Genomic DNA, 16,861 nt, shown 5'->3' on the forward strand with positions numbered 1-16,861 from the left:
ATAAACGGTGTCTTTGCATATAGGTACACTTCTTTTTTTTATGGGTAGTGATGAGATTGGGTGTGCAGCCCAAAAAAAAAAAGCTTTCTTATTTTTCTGAAGTTCAGAAAACTGTGTTAATGGTTGCAAACTATCTTCTGGGACTTTAAAGTGTCCTTTTCAGCTTGGTGAGTTTCAAGACCAGGAAAGCTACTTTGTTAATTCTGTAACTAGTGAAGATTAAAAGTGACTTAGAGGGACATGAAAAAAACACTGAACATCTGATATGCTGAACTTCTGACTGCACTTGTGCAGGCAACAGCCTTTGGACATGAACCCTTCTGTTAAATTATTAATACCTGATACTACTACTATTTTAAAATATCTGATTTTCTCTATATTAAAATATGTTTTTCTCTGTTAAAAACCGCGGGTTTTCAAGTTTCCTTGTACTACTTAGCCCCCTGTTTTCCTGGTAAAAGCATTAAGATCCATTAGTATATACTGCTGTAATAATAGGAGCCATATGTGGGCAATTGCCTCTTGTGGCCGTGCCTGAACATACTACCTACTGTAAAGAAAAAGCCTTCTCCCTGGGACTTGGGACTTTTGTTTTAGAAGGTGTGATTTTAATTAACTACTTTTCCTGTCACAGGGATAAGCTAGCTAGGGCTGGCTGAATTGTGCTGCATTACCTGAAGGCTTTTCCACTCTAGTGCTTGCAAATGTTTTTTGCAAGGTGACATAAGTGTTGTGTCAGAGCTATATGCAGAAGTGTATCACATTTAAGTCAGATGTCATGTGACTTTGTTTTTTTAAATTTTTTTAAAAGTCTCTTATTTACTACAAATGTTAAGATGGGGGCAAGATCAGTGTTTTGTCAGTATTTAGTGTAGATGAAAAGTTTTCATAACCTGTGCTCAGAGCACTTCAGATTCTTAATAATTATATTGTTAGTGAAGCTCAAGACTTTAGAGAAATGGAAAAATCTTTACTAAAAAGATTATATCAAAATATTGGAGAAAAGAGTGATTATAAAGACATTGTTGTCTAACAAGTGTCTCTGTCTTTTTCTTTACTCCATTATCTCTTGTAGCAATGGGTCAAGAAGCTGGCAAACCTGACTGGCCCAGACCAGTGGGAGGATATCAGACTATTACAGGTAGAAGATATGGAAGAAGACATGCCTGTGTTGGTTTTAGACCATCTTTGAATAGCCGAGACAGAGGTGAACATCAACACAATGGAGATTGTGAACAGTTAGAATTGGAGGATGTTCAGAGAGAGAATTTTTTATGTATGTTCATATCTTTGTGTGTGCCATTTAATTGTAAACAGGGATGCTTGGGGGTGGAGGAAGAAAGCACAGAGAAATGTGAAGGGAAAAGTGTAGCCACTTAAATAATGTGTAAAGTACAGTTCATATGGCTTTATAGAATGAAACTTAGCATGAATGCAAAACAAAGTAGAGTCTATCTTAAGCTGAGTAATTTTGTCTAAAGAAGGACATTCCTGAATGAGTTAATGCATTCTAACCAACTAGATAACCATAACATTGTATAATGCAAATTATTTTGTTGACAAATCGAATTACAAATCACATTTGGAAGAGAATACCTATTCTAACCCTCTGTTTAGAACCAGGCTATGAAGTGTTTGATGTATCATGGACCCAGGTGGTTTCTGTCAACCATAGTGTAGTTATAGTGGGAATTAGTTTAAGCCTGTAAAACACTTCTCAAGATTCTTTATTGGTTTATATCAGTCAGATCACTTTCCTTTCTTGGTTAATGAATATTGGATGTTAATATTTCCTAAAATGTCTTTTGTGACTTTAGCATCTGACTAATAATTTCATGGACAAATACAAAATGGCTTGTTGAATTAAAAGCATAGTCCCATCTCCTTGAGTGTATGAGGTTCTCTGCTAAAAAAAGTTTGATGTAGCCTCAAATCTTTCAAAGTGTCAGGTCCTGCACCTGGGTCACAGCAGCCCTGTGCAAAGCTACAGGCCTGGGGAAGAGTGGCTGGAAAGCTGCTGGGTGGAAAAGGACTAGGGGTATTCGTTGACAGCCGTCTGAACAGGAGCCCACAGTGTGCCCAGGTGGTCAAGAAAGCCAATGGCATTCTGGCTTGTATCAGAAATAGCGTGGCCAGCAGGGACAGGGAGGTGATTGTCCCCCTGTACTTGGCACTGGTGAGGCCGCACCTTGGTTACTGTGTTCAGTATTTTGGACCCCTCATGAAAAGACAGACGTTGAGGTACTGGAGCGTGTCCAAAGAAGGACAATGAAGCTGGTGAAGGGTCTGGAGGACAGGTCTTATGAGGAGTGGCTGAGGGAACTGGGGGTGTTTAGCTGGGAGGGTGCACCCAAGATGATCTCCAGAGAGGCCTGCTTGCTAACCTCAGCTGTTAGTGATTTTAAGAAGGAACTTCAAGATTTTACATGGATAAAATGTAATGTTTCAGTATTGCTTTCTGCAAGTCAGACTTCTGGTGCTGAGAGGCACAGCTCTGAGTCCAGTGCCATGAATTCACTTACTTACATGCTAGCATGTGTTAGCTATTTAGATGGGTTTTTTTATCATGGAACACTCATTTTACATGGCTTATTGCCTCTACCTGTTTAAAAAAAATAACATGCTAGGGAATCCCTTCAATTAACCATGTATGGGGTTTTTTTGGTTTTATAGTTAGGTTTCCAAATCTCTTCATATCAATGGAAAAATTTTAAGTACTCTCAAGTTATGCAAGCCATTGTATGTTCAAAATTAGTTTGGACTATTGTCTTGGTGAGAAATTTACAAATTACTTGAACTAAACATTAATTTTGTAGTCAAAGCTGTATACATGTTTTTACATTCTTTAACTCTTGCTGCTGGGTTTGATATTTTTTGTCCCTTTATGCAAGAGGTGTGAAAGAGGTGTTCAAGAGTAATATAACCAAACTGATTTTGCAATTATGGTAACTACTAACTGTAATTCCATATTCATCCCTGCTATTATTTTCTTCCTGTGGGGAGTTGCTATCACAGCTGCATGTTCAAAATATAGTGCTATTAATATATAATTTATAGTAGTGATAAATGGCTTTATCTGATTGTGGCAGGAGGCACAATTTAGCCAGTTAATAAATAGTCCAATTTTTAACTTATGGCAAACAATGTTGTAGCTTTTTTAATTTTCTAGTGTTTTTCCAGACTTCTCATCTTAGAATTCCCTTTTATACAAACGATGTCGAAATGCTGCTTATGAATGTGTTCCTTTAATACTTGTTTTTTTATATCAGTCTGAGCTGAAATTGGCTCATTCAAATCTATTTTTATATGCTTAATTTATTTAAATGAGAACATAAATATATCAGTGAAGAATTACTCTAGTAAATGTTTATCAAATTGCACTGCAGTCATAGTGAACTATCCTTTCATTTTCATGAGCGGTTGTTGTAGATGAGGTTATTTTGATTGTTTTTGATTATTCCAGTTTGTTTTCTCTTACAACTTTCTTTGAAGGTTCCAGTCCAATATTTCAAGTTTCTCCTGGTTTGCTAGATGAGCCTTTGTCAGAAAATACTGGAACTGGAGAGCCCATTTGCCGAAGTGTATCAACTCAAACTTTTGAAGGGAACACATCATCGTTTTCTCTATTCCCTTATGTTCTGGAAGGCAGACAGATCTCGTGGAACTCTGCGAATACTTACGGAAAATCTGAGGACCTTGCAGAATATGCATCTGGAGAGCATAATGATTTGAATGATCAGAATGGAATTGCTTTTGTAAACATTGACTCTTATAAGCCAGATAGCAGTGATGGAGAGGAAGATGATGCTCAAGACAGTTTTTCTTTGGCAAGAGAAGAAGCAGGTGTATTTCAGGGAACACTAGATAACATGCTTTCTGAGTTAGAAAAAGGCATAGAGTCTTTTACTGACTTAGAGTCCCAATTGTCTGCTCTCAACCACAGTATTTCTAGAGAATGTTGCGAAGCAGCAGGACCAATGCCCTTAATGACATATTATTCAGGCTTGGCATGTTCAAACAACAGGACATTTAAATTATCTGCTGAAGATCAAGCTATACCGAAAAGTAACCCAAGTGATGTCAATTATGAAATACAGCAGATGCAAAGTATAGTGGATGCTGGCTTCAGAACCCCTATAGCAATTCCTAATGAATTCAATGTCAGTGATGGAAAGATTGACGAAGGCAGTTTGCCTGGGTGTGTGGTGAGACCTAAAATAAGGAAACAAAATACTGCAAAACAGTTGGAGAGGGTGAAGCTTCTCCCTAATGGTGTTGAAGAAAGTGAATTTGCTGAAGTCCAGCAAAGCTGTGCTGAGTGTGGCAGCAAAGAAGAGATGAATTCTAGTATCTTCTTTGACTCAAGAGATTATGGAGGTCATCGCAAGGACACAGAAATAGACCTAAGGAAAAATGCAGCAGCTCAAGAACAGAAAAGTGTTCTAGACTTTTGGGATGAGTTTGAAGACTGCAGCAGACACTTATCAGTGTCCCACAGAGATGAATACAGGTAAAATTTCATTTTTATAACTGTATTAGTATTGCATCTTTTGTGTAAATAATGTAAAATCTGAATAATTTGTTAGCAAATGGGACAAACTCAAGCAGTTTCAGAATGTGATCAGTTAAAAAGGTACCAGCTTTTTCTTTCAGTTCTCCTTCACCCTTCCTTAGCCCATATAAATAAATGGTTATGTACATTCTTCTGATAATGTAAAAGCCTTTCCTTATGTTTAGGGTCAATGTATCTTATCACTAAGGAAGATTACTTGTTTATTTTTATGGGGTGGATGGAAGGTAGAGAGGGAAAAACTTGTTCAGCATGGGTTTTGGCAAATTATGGGTCTTTGAAAGTTCCCTTCAAGACTTGTTATTTTCAGAATATTGGATTTTTTTGCCATCAAGTCTCAATGCTGTTCTGCATGACAGCCTATGTATATTATTGTCTCCAGCCTTCTGGAAGAAGAATCTACTAGTCTTCCTTATCATATCTGAAAAATAACTTGATAGGATTGCCTATAATCCCTTCTCTTAAGTTGTTAGTAGGTGTTTCTAAAGTAACTATTAATGAATACAGATCTACAAATGGCTCCAACCTGGACACCAGAAGCAATATTCAGGCTCTTCTTATTTTGGGCTTTCTACCCAGAAGATAATTTGGATAAACCTTATGTTGATTAACTTTTACTCATATAATGCTGGTTAAGAACTTTTACCTGTGAATTGGAGTTATGTAGCTGAGCTATTTGGGGGTAAAAAAATAATTCTAACCTTCTGTCCATTTACCATAAATGCCGTAGTCTTTATGATGGTTTTTGTTTGATTCCTACCCCACCCCCATTTTTCTTCTAGTTTGCTTTCCTCTTGCTGTTTCTGTTCCCACTGCATTCTTTATAAGACATGTCTTCTGGATATTGATGTGGCTTTTTTTGCGTGTGCTTGTCATTAGGCTTTATAAACTAACCTGCTGAGTAGATTGTGTCTCCTCTGCTTTTGTAGAGAGAGCAGCATGAAAATTAATCTGCATAAACTCTTGTCCTTAAAATATTTCAGGCTCCAAATTATGAGAGAACAAAATCCTTAAGGTGTAAATGGAGTGGTAGACTTATTTTTTTCTTATTAAAGATATAGGTAGACTTGCAAAAGAAGGATCCTCTTCTTGCTTGTAAGGTTTAATTTTTAAAAAAAATAAATTACTGCATTATCTTTTGTTTTTCCCTTCTAAAATGCTGCCACTAAAATACTAAAATGCAATAAAGCAAATGGACTGTATTTTACAATTATAGCATTGCCTTCCATGATGCTGAATGATGAGTTGTTGTAGCATGACAAAAAGAAATACCGATTGCATATATGAAAGTGACTATGTTAGTCATGGTGGCAATAACTGAGCCAGTAAACAGGAAGCATATGTGTTCTTTAAAAAAACCTCCATAATTTGTGGTCTAAACCCTCAAAAACCTTATCCTTATGAAGTGAGTTGTCAGTGTTTACTCAGTACAAAGGAGTAGTATGTTTTTCCACTCTCAAAAGGCCAAGTTTTATGTTTAAAGGATTAAACCATGTTACATGTTTAAATATACATGTATAGCTGCATAATAAGCAAAATTGACATATGTGTCAAGCTACAGGCTGAACAAGTTAATGTGTTAAGCTTTTGGCAAGTGACAAGTCTGTAACTTTCTAACCATTAAGTGACTTTCTGCATCTCTGCAGAATTTGAAATGCACACATTCAATGTTCTTCCTTTTTCAATATTAATTACTTTAGGCATAGCCTCTTTTCTGGTTTGAATTAGTGTTTCTGTATAAACTTTAAAAAGGATAAAATTGACTAACAACATAGGAATTTTATTAGAAATGTTGTTGAAAATAATTTCTGAATTGTAAAACACAGAAAACTAAAATAAGAGGCTTGAGTATTTGGGCTACCAACCCTAAAACCCAAACAAACAAAACAAAAGGTTGTAAAATGTTAGTATTCAGTTTATGTTAGAATCATAGAATCATTTAGGTTGGAAAAGAACTTTAAAATCAAGTCCAACCATAAACATCGCACTGCCAAGTCCACCACTAAACCATGTCCCTAAGTGCCACATCTATACATACCTGCAGGGCTGGTGACTCAACTGTGTCCCCGGGCAGCTTGTTCCAGTGCTTGAAAACACTTTTGGTGAGGGAGTTTTTCCTAATAGCCAATCTAAACCTCCCCTGGAGCAATTGAAAGCCATTGCTTCTCATCTTATTGCTTGTTATTTGGGAGAAGAGATTTGACACCCACCTCAGTACAGCCTCCTTTCAGGTAGTTGTAGAGAACCATAAGGTCTCCCCTCAGCCTCCTTTTCTCCAGTCTGAACATGCCCCGTTCCCTCAGCTGCTCCTAAGACTTGTTCTTTAGACTCTTCACCAGCTTTGTTGTTGTTTCGACACAGTCGAGTACCTCAATGTCTTTCTTGTAGTGAGAGACCCATAACTGTACACAGTATTCAAGCTGATGCAATATAAGATGCATTAGATGGCACATCAGAATTTATTAACAGATGCTTTCTGTTGTAAAGTAATCCTTTAAAATAGCCCAAAGTTAATGAATATTCTCATTTCCATTGTTTTCCCTAGTTGTCAAAATTGTGATCTAATATATTCCTGCTTCAAATTAAAATGCTTCTATATGATCTGTCTTGATCTTCATTATTCTTCTAAAACTTGCAGTGTATAATATGCAGTTTTTTCAAAAGTACTTGTAATTCATTAAATAGCAAGTTGTGTTGGCATGTACTTACAGATACAAGGAGGGCTTCTTTAAAGTGAGTTTGTAGGTAGGAAGATAACATTGATACACATAGACATACTGGGTTTAGCAGATTGAAAACTGAACTGCAGGTGTTGTGGATTTTGTGTAAGCTGTGCTTTATTAAGCATGTTTGCTGTTCACATATTGGTTTTCTATAACTTTTTGAAGTGACATAGCTAGTTGACTCTACTTTGTATTTTGGTAGGTGCCACCTGTCACTGTTAGTACTGAATGAACCTTCTAAGTGGCATTACCAAAAGTAGATAAGTTTGTCCTTCTTGAGATTCTCCTAACCACTATTTTTTTTTTTTTTAATGCTGCCTGCAACTTATTATTTACTGCCTTTTCCTACGTGGTGGCTGAGCAAAATTGTCTTTGAGAAACTCCCTGCCATTCATCTGTTATGGCTAGTGAATTATGTAACTTGCAGTCAGTCATCTATTGTATCTTTGTATGATTACAAAAAAGTGACCATTGTATATGACTTAGAGGTTATGAGAGCTTTTATATTTGTTTTAAATTTGTTTTACTGTTGGTTTACTGTAGTCTTAAGTTTTGTTTGGCTGAGAGGTAAGGCTGACATTGCTTGCTCTCAAGTAAGCATTGGTGTTCTGTGTCACTGCTGCTGTTTCCTCTTTGTATTCTTGGAAAAGAACGTGCATAGTGGGTCTAGATTTATATTCCTGAGTTGTTTCATGTACTCTGCAAATGTGGAGGAGGAGGAACAAAACACTTTCCCGAAGTGGTATAGGCAGAATTCTTGTAGGAACTGATCTTTTTAAACACCTCTTTATGTATACTTACCTTTTAATACATCTATACATAGGAAATAATTTCTTCTAGAAGATTATCTATATTGAGAGCAATGTTCATAGAGAAGTAGGAAATCACAGAATGTTTGTGTTTTCTTTTGCCTAAAGCAGTGTTTAAATTCACACCCATTGCCTTGTTTAAATCGCAGCTCAGAATGGAGTGATGGGGAATGGTCTACAACTGTGTCTGCCTATTTTACTGCTACAGAAAAAGGCCAGTCCTCAAGTGATGAAAGCTGGGCAACTGTCCCAGACAAGGAGGAAGGTGAGCCTGAAGTGCAGAGCAGCAGCAGTGGTGTAGAAGAGGAGAACACAAACTTCTTCTTCCAAGGAGGGTATGGTTTTATTTTGTTAGCTAACTTCCTATAAGTTCTGACATCAAGCAGTAACACAATATCCACATGACACTACAGAGGATAACATCAATTTCGGAAGTAGTTACTATATCAGCAATAATCATTTGCCTACATCAAAATAATCTGAGTTGTGTGTATTTAAAATCAGGGAAAAAATGGCATGTCATGCAAACAAGTGTATTTTGTGAAAGATACAGAAATAGTGATGTTATAATCAGACAAAGCCAATTTTTATAAAAATATATAATTTTCTTTGGGTTCAATCAATTTAGGGTTGGAAGCAATAGGCAAAGCAGCGCTGGGTGCATGGAGAGCCGCAGCTCTGCCACACGCACCCCGAGTTCCATAAAGCAGCGTTTTTTATACTCTTGTGCCATCGTCTTTAACCAATCTCCTCCTGTCAGATAGTTGTCCTGCTCTTTTCCATTGGGTCATTTGGGTTGCTGGGGTGCATGTCCTCCTCCTGTTGGGTCTTTTGAAAGTCTCGAAGCCTTGGTCTCCTGGCGCGCTTTTCTCCTATTGGATCTTTTAAAAGCCTCATGATCTCATCCTTTTGGCGGGCTTTTATTCAAACAGCAGTTACATGTCAGCTCTAGGTGGGGTTTCTGAGACACGGTTACATTGTTCCAATCCGAATGGCACACTTTACATTTAATTGTTTAACATTCACAGATCATTCAAGTGTACCTACCCGCCCTGCCCAACCTAGCAAATTAGTTACAATAGTTTCTTATAGCACCACCTTGCTTAACTTAGCAAATTAGTTACCATAGTTTATTACAGTCTCCCCCCCCCCCTTTTTTTTTAATACCCTAATTTGCTACTTAAGCTTAAAAATAGCTTCTCTAGGAGCCCCTGAAAAGGTGGTCTCTTCTAATTCAGTCTCTAGTCAGTGTTTTTCTTGTTGGGTTAAGTCAGTATATTGTTGCCTTAACAACCTGAGTTGGACAGCTTCAATCCTGTTCTTAACAAGGTTAATTAATTTGTTCAAGATACAAAGTCCAAAAGTGAGAATTAATAACAAAATAATCGGGGATCCAATTAAGGTTGTTTTTATCTCCTAAAGGACTGAAAACTTCATTCAAAATTATCATCCGTATATTGTAATACCAGGATCCCATATAATTTTTCCATACACAGGTTCGATTATAAAAGCTGTTTCCGTATAATTTAGCATATTCAGTTTTATTTTTATCTGACCAAAATCCTTTGAATCCTTTGCTATGTCCCTGTTCATTAAGCCATAACCATATATAAATACCTCTATGTTTGTTGATCAGTTTATGTGTAAGTGTCCACTGGTATTTACTCTCCTCTACATCAATTCCTCCTTTCTGAGTTCGGTTCACACTAAAATCTGCCCTGATTTGGAAACTGGATTGGCCATGTTCCGTTTTCTTCCCAGGTAGTATTGTTAATATCACTGTAATTACTCACAATCTGCGATGGAGTAAAGGGTACAGAGACCCACGGCCAGCTGAACAGTCCTACAGGTCCTCCACAGACCCAACAGTGGCTTAGATTGAAAGTTCTGCTTATTGTCTTGGCTAATAAAACAAATTTATTATCTTCAAGGGGACCATATGGAGTACTTTGACTTGCTGTATTCATTACAGGGCTGATACATATAGTTAGGAGAAAAAGGAAACCACTATAGTGAGGTCCGGTATGGCACATTTTTCTGTTTGTCCCTAGACCCATTGGGTTGCTGCCAACGGTCGGGTGTTTATCTTAACAGCAAAAATGGAGGCCAACCCGGTCTTGCCCTCACTTTGAATTTATTTTTAGTAGTCTTATTTTTTTACTCTTATTCAGTTTCTTATTCAACTATATACAACGGCTTATACACTTATTTATAAAGCAGACACCACAACTTTTTATAACAAACATTCGTGATTTTACAAAACTTCATAACAAATACCTTAAATTTTCTTGTTACCAATATAGAGTCCTTCTAATTATTCAGTTAGTCTTAATGAGTCCATCCCTTTGTTGATTCCATTGCATTTGAAGCTTGAGGTCTCCTGGCGTTCACTCAATCTTCCACTGAGGCTTTTCTGTAACAGGTCCTTTTACCCTGGAAACTTGAGTCCATCCTCTCTCAGCAGTTCTTACAGCAGTTTTTGTGGTTAATAGTACTAGGAATGGTCCTTCTTGTCTATGAGATAAGCTTTCCTCCTTCCAGGTTTTAATCATTACTTCACCTCCAGGTTGTATTTTGTGTACTGCAAATCCTAAAGGAGTTGTCTGGGCTAATATGATCCAAATCAAATGCTTTTATAATTCCAAATCGTGGTATAATTTGTTCCAGTACTATTTTAGTTACTGACTGAGCAGTCGCTCTGGTGGTAGGAAAGGCTTCTACTCAGTGAGTTAATTGATCTATCATTACCAGCAAATATTTATATCTCCCAACTTTTGGTGGTTCTGTGAAATCTATCTGGACCCTCTCAAAAGGTTGATAAGCTGTTTTCCTTCCACCAGCTGCGGTCTGTCTCATAGTTCTTTTATTAATCTTTTAACATGTTAAACAACCGTATGTAGTTTGTTTTGCAATTTCATATATTCCAATGCAGCCAAAATATCTCAAGAAATGATCACTCAAAGCCTTAGTGCCCCAAGGACTTAATTTTCTACAACTACAATTTAGATTTTGAAGCCTTTAATCCTTTTATTTTTTTAACACAGTTCAGCAGTTCTATAGTCCTTGTCCTGACATCATTCTCAGTTTGTCCAGCTATTAATAAATCATCTACATATTGTAAAAGCTTTACTTTTGAGGACGGCTTGAATGTCTGCAGTAACTTTTTTTTTTTAATACCTACCCAAAAAGTTTAGGCGATTCTGTAAACCCTTGGGGAAGCACTGTCCATCTGAGTTGTTGTTTTCTATTATTAGATGGATCTTCCCATTCAAATGCAAAATAGTCTCTGTTCCCCTTGTCCAGGGGGGTAGGATCAAAATGCATCCTTTAAGTCAATTACACCGTACCAAATACAGTTAGGGGTGGTTGGTTAAGCAGCATATAGGGGTTTGCCACCACAGGGAAACGAGCCACAGTTTGCTGATTTACAGCCCTTAAATCTTGCACCAATCTGTAAGATCCATCTGATTTTAAAACCGGTAAAATAGGTGTATTATATGGAGACATACAAGATTCCAATGTGCCTTTACTTAATAATTCGTCTATAATTGGTTTCAGCCCCTCTCGACCCTTTAGGGGAATGGGGTATTGTTTTATCTGAATTGGTGTCTCTGTGTCAATTATATCAATTTTAATAGGCTTTATTTTAAGCTTTCCAATCTCTCCTTTTGTATACCAACCTTTAGGATTTATCTGTTGCTCGTCTTCTTCCATTAATGTATAATTTTTTTTTAATTTTTCTTGTACTATTATTTTTTTACTTTCAGCTTCTGGTAGCAGTAATAAATCCCCTCGGAATATTTTTTACAGTTGATTTTTTTTCCGCACCCCTTTTTGCTAAAAATCCAAACTCTTCTCTCTGGGGCTTCATTTTATTTTTATCAAGCACTCCTTTGACGTCTTTGTCCCCAGAAAATAGAGCTCCCGACTCCTTTATTCTTCTTTAAACATCCTTTTATCCTGCTCCTGTTTTCTACAGTTCTGCTGTAAATGTCCCTTCTTTCCACAATAATAGCATGCTAATTCGTTTCCTCTAATTACTGCCCCTTTCTTTTCACCACCCAAAGCAGCAGGTAAATCCATTAGAATGAGATCTCAGAGGTTTCTCTGACTGCTGCAAATATTTTCGCCTTTGCTTTCTGCTTTTACACTTTCTGTGTTTCTTTTAATAGCTCCTGCAGACTCCAGTCTTGCCAATTGTATACTTTTTCTAACTTTTTTCCTGATGGCACCTCACGAATTGGCTACGAATTGAGTGGGGGGTTTTTTGTTGGTGTTTTTTTTAGTTTTTTTTTTTTTTTTTAATAAAGCCTCTCCCACGGGGCGTGTCGGGTCTACCCCCGAATACATTTGTAAATTCCTTCTTAATCTTTCCAGCCAGTCAGTGGGTGGTTCACATCTCCCTTGATGTTCGCTAAAGACTTTATTAATGTTTTGCCCCCGAGGAACTGCTTCTCTAATGCCGGCCACTGTTAAATTTCTAAGGTCCCTCGTATTCTGTCGGCCCTGTTCTTGATGACCCCAGTTAGGGCAGACACTGGGCCAGTTCTGATCTGCCGCCGGCCCTGCTTGATTTTGCAGTTTCCACAAACGCATTCTGGGTGGTCTAATCATTTGCCTTTCCTTGGTCGTAAATAAAATGCTTAAAATGGACTGTACTTCTTCCCAAGTGTAAGTATTGGGACCTAAAAATTGATCTAACCTCTCAGCTACTCTGAGAGGATCATCTAATAGAGTCCCCATCTCTTTCTTAAAATTTCGTACATCGGAGGTGTTTAACGGGACTGCCACAAATCCGATGCCTCCTTGATTGCCTCCGAGGGGTACCTCCCGTAAGGGATAAAGAAGCTCCCTCAGTTACGGCAGTTTTACTTCTTGTACATGCCGCCGGAGCAGTTAAAGCCGCCGGAGCAGTTAAGGCCTCCGGGGCAGTTAAGGCCGTCAAAGCCGCCGGAGCTGTTAAAGCCGCCGGAGTTGTTAAGGCAGCCTGGGCCGGGGCTGTTAAAGGCGCCGGAGTTAAGGCCGCCAGGGCCGGATAACTAAAGTATGGAGGCAGCCAGTTATCTAGTGGTTCCCATTCATCATCTTTCTCTATCCCTTCCTTGTTCTTATCCCCTTTCTCTTCAGATCTTTCATCCTTTTTAGTGTAAGTATTGAAGCTGAATAAGGACGTGAAGTTCTGATCCACAATTTTGCATAATCGCTTTCTTCTCGACTAAAAGGTTTTCTTGAGTGAACATATGTACTGAAAGTCTGGCAAATCCAGTCTTCAAAAGATCCAAAAGCAGGCCAGAAGACAGGTGGGTTTAAAGGTTTCTTCGGCCATTCAACCATACAATATTGGACTAATTTTAATTTACTTTTTCCTTTTCTAGGACCACTTTCAGTCCAATTTCTAATCATTATGCCTAATGGACTATCTGGTGATATATCCAGTAATTTACTTTTTTTTTTGATTCCTTTTGACCCATCTAGGGGTTTTACTGTGGCAACTCCTACAGCCCCTGTAGGGGGTTGGATCCAGGGAGTTGGGCGTCTTACCCATCCATGTATCCTTTGGGAGTTTTCTACGGCAATTCCTCTCGCCCTTGGTTACCGGTGAGAGTGTCTTGCGGGGGGCTGAACCCTTTACCCGCCCACGTACCCCTAGAACCTGTGCTCCCACCCACGAGTCCTATAGGATCTGCATCGGTCCTTCACCAGCCAAATCCCTCGCGGGAGTTTGGAACTGCGGTTAGAAGACCTCCACACTTGATTTGGAACTCAAATCCTGGCTCCAGACCTACTTTCGTTTCCAGAATGAGGTTCCATCTCAATCACACTCTCACACACAAGCAACTGAATCCCACCTAACCGAATGGTATCCCTTATACTCATGACTCCGTCGTCTGTGTTGCGATCTTCGTGCACCAGAATTACGGGTATTTAATACTGCAGTCTTTCCTTTGGAGCTCCAATTCCTTTGACTATTGCTTCTTTTTTGTCCATTGATCTCTGGAGACTGACCCAGACTGCTACTTTAGAGCCACAATCTGTGGGGCACCTCTCGAGAAGCCACAGTCCAGGAAAGCACACTGAGATCACATCGGGGTCACCAAACTGTTATTATCAGACAAAGCCAATTTTTATAGAAAATTTTTTTTATAAAAATTGGCTTTGTCTGATTATAACAGTGAGAGGGCATTGACACTTAGAGTCAGTAGGGATAATAGGCTGAATATACCAACTTCAGAAAGCCAGATTAGGCAAGTTAATTGTAAAAACACACATTACATGCACATCTTTGGATACTACTTAGTACTCCTGGTGAAGCAGTTGTTTATGTCTGTTTCATTACTTCTCATATTCTACAGCTGTTCTTTGTTTCTGCAGCCCTATCAGTGATTATAGAAAACTTGGACTACTTGTTTGCTGAGAACTTGCATATTTTTCAGTCGTTAAGTACTTTATAAAATACATATGCCTTTGTTGCAAATCAAAATTTGTAGCTATAAATAGCTAAGGAAAGTTTTGTTTTCCTAAGCATCTAATCTTGACCTTAAATTCTTAGTTTGGATCTTGATAAAGCAACAAGCCATGCTTAATTGTCCGTTCAGCTTCTTCCACTCTTAGGTAGACAGTACCTATTACCAGGCATCCAAATCACTGTTACTGTTTTTTTAGTATCATTGTCTCTTGAGCCTTGGGGAATTATTGTGGCTTTATGACAACATTACAAAAACCTGTCTGTTTCAGAACAACAACAATGGACCTGTGCACTCTTAGCTTTCTTTGATATGAACAAATGTACCCATTTCTAACATGATTCATGTTTATTTGCCCTTTGATAAATAAAGTGGGACTCACAGCCATGTGGCTCTAAACATCCAGGTGACTTGTGCTTCTCTGGAAAATCCAGTCAGAACAGTCTTTCTCCTTATACAAATAGCTTCTCTTGCAAATAGTGTCTCTTTGCATTCAGGCCAATCTTCTCCATGAAGGCTGTTCCAGGGTGTCAAGAGAGCTTTTCATTGTAGTGGCTTTAGGAAATTGTGGATGAATAAGAATCTTTAGTACCAAATTTACTAGCCCTGGCAGGGATACTGCCTGTAGGGAAAATGCAAAACAAGCTGCTTACTGTACTGCTGGCTTTGTGCCATAGAATTCTGCCATATAGTCATGGGTATACTAGGTTCTGAGTCTGGAGCTGATACCACTGGGAGTTTCTTGTTTTTTACAGCAAATGCTAAATTCCTAATCTGGGACTCTGCATTCTGGGAAATATGCATCTTTAGCCCCTGTAATATGTGTATCTTCTGTTGCTTGCATGTGTTATTAAGTCTTCTAGCTTTTTACTTTTAGTTTTTCATTTGTTTATTTGAAGGCAACAGGCATTCCCTGATTCTTCTTTGGAGGAAGGAGAGATTCCTTGGTTACAGTACCGAGGAGGAGTAGAAAGTAGTAGTGATGAAGAAAATGATCTAATTAGTGATTTCATGCGTCCTGGATTCTTCCTGTTGGATGGAAATAACAACCTTGAGGATGACTCCAGTGTGAGTGAAGACCTGGATGTGGAGTGGAGGTATGCTTTTGAGTTTTCTGCATTAATTTCAGAGGTTTTGCAGTTACTGTTTTGCTTTTTATCTAAGATGTCAGAAATACTCATGGCTATCGGTATGCGTGTACTTCAAAGGCAGATAATCTAAGTTTTAACATTTAAAATACTTCAAGTGCCATGTATCTTCTAACGAGACAAAAAGGATGTAGATATGCTAAATCAGGCTATGATCTGAGGAAAATTTTGGTGCACTGAATATTCAAGGGATGGGTGTACTTTTTCATTAACTTTCAAGATGGTAAGTATACTGGCAGTATAACAAGTAAAGCAACATGAATGTAATCAGCATTCAAGTCAGTGCTGTTTTATAATTGGTCTTTTCCTCTTTTGCAACTGGTGTTAGACGTTATACTTTGAAATGCCATGTACTTACTTAGTATTATCATAATTTGGAATGCTTCACTCAATTTTCTGTCTTATATTGCAATATTCGTCAGTAATCTATTCTGCAAATACCAGGAGGGAAGTGATCAGAGCCACTTGCACAGCGTAATCCTAGAATATTACAATGCGTTTGTTTTAAAGTAAGAATAAGCTAGACAGGATGATTTCCAGTGAGAGACTTAATGCTTGCTCTCTTCTGTTTATTAAAAATATCATAAACTACATACTAGACATACCAAAACCACTGGTAAGTTCTTCTTGTGAAGTTATATTGTAAAAAAGCACAGCAAGGACCAATGCTTGAGGGTCCAAGTTAAAAGACATGTTCTTACAGTGCCAGGCAGCAAGCTAGCAAACAAATTGTAGGGTATGGATGAAAGCTGGATTTTAAGTGTTGGAGGTTAATATTGGTAGGCTACCTAATTACTCAAAATAGGAAGGGAAATGCCTCTCTAATAGTCTGTTAAGTTTTTGTCTGAGTGTACACAGATCAATACATGATTTTGCTTGTGCCCATTTTAAGATTTGATCTCTGAATGCTGAAAACTGAACTCAAAGCAGCTGACAAGCTATGAATTGTGACACACAGTGCAATCAAAATCTGAATGCTAGTTGTAAAATGAGCTTAATAACATACATATGAAACTTATTAGCTGAACTGTATGCCCTTTTACTTTGGAGTAGTCAACAGTAAAAGCTCCTGTCATGTTCTTCTGAATTCTATATTGTCTTAAAAGTCTCACTGTACTGGGAGCAAGTGCTGAAGGGGGTGCTGCAG

General features: G+C 38.1%; 1 protein-coding gene across 4 annotated transcripts in view; it reads left to right on the plus strand.

The window, feature by feature from the left end:
* The window catches only part of PJA2 (praja ring finger ubiquitin ligase 2), a 40,965-nt gene that overhangs the window by 14,841 nt on the left and 9,263 nt on the right, over nucleotides 1-16,861 (plus strand). The window contains exons 2-5 of one of the 4 annotated variants that reach the window (XM_074931888.1): nucleotides 1,076-1,276; nucleotides 3,493-4,510; nucleotides 8,252-8,437; nucleotides 15,466-15,663. In XM_074931888.1, coding sequence (XP_074787989.1) covers nucleotides 1,076-1,276; nucleotides 3,493-4,510; nucleotides 8,252-8,437; nucleotides 15,466-15,663 — 1,603 coding nt within the window. The remainder of the gene's footprint in view (nucleotides 1-1,075; nucleotides 1,277-3,492; nucleotides 4,511-8,251; nucleotides 8,438-15,465; nucleotides 15,664-16,861) is intronic. The other 3 variants (XM_074931889.1, XM_074931890.1, XM_074931891.1) reach the window with 3 other exon arrangements.

Source organism: Athene noctua, chromosome Z (genome assembly GCF_965140245.1).
Source record: "Athene noctua chromosome Z, bAthNoc1.hap1.1, whole genome shotgun sequence".
Taxonomy (NCBI): domain Eukaryota; kingdom Metazoa; phylum Chordata; class Aves; order Strigiformes; family Strigidae; genus Athene; species Athene noctua.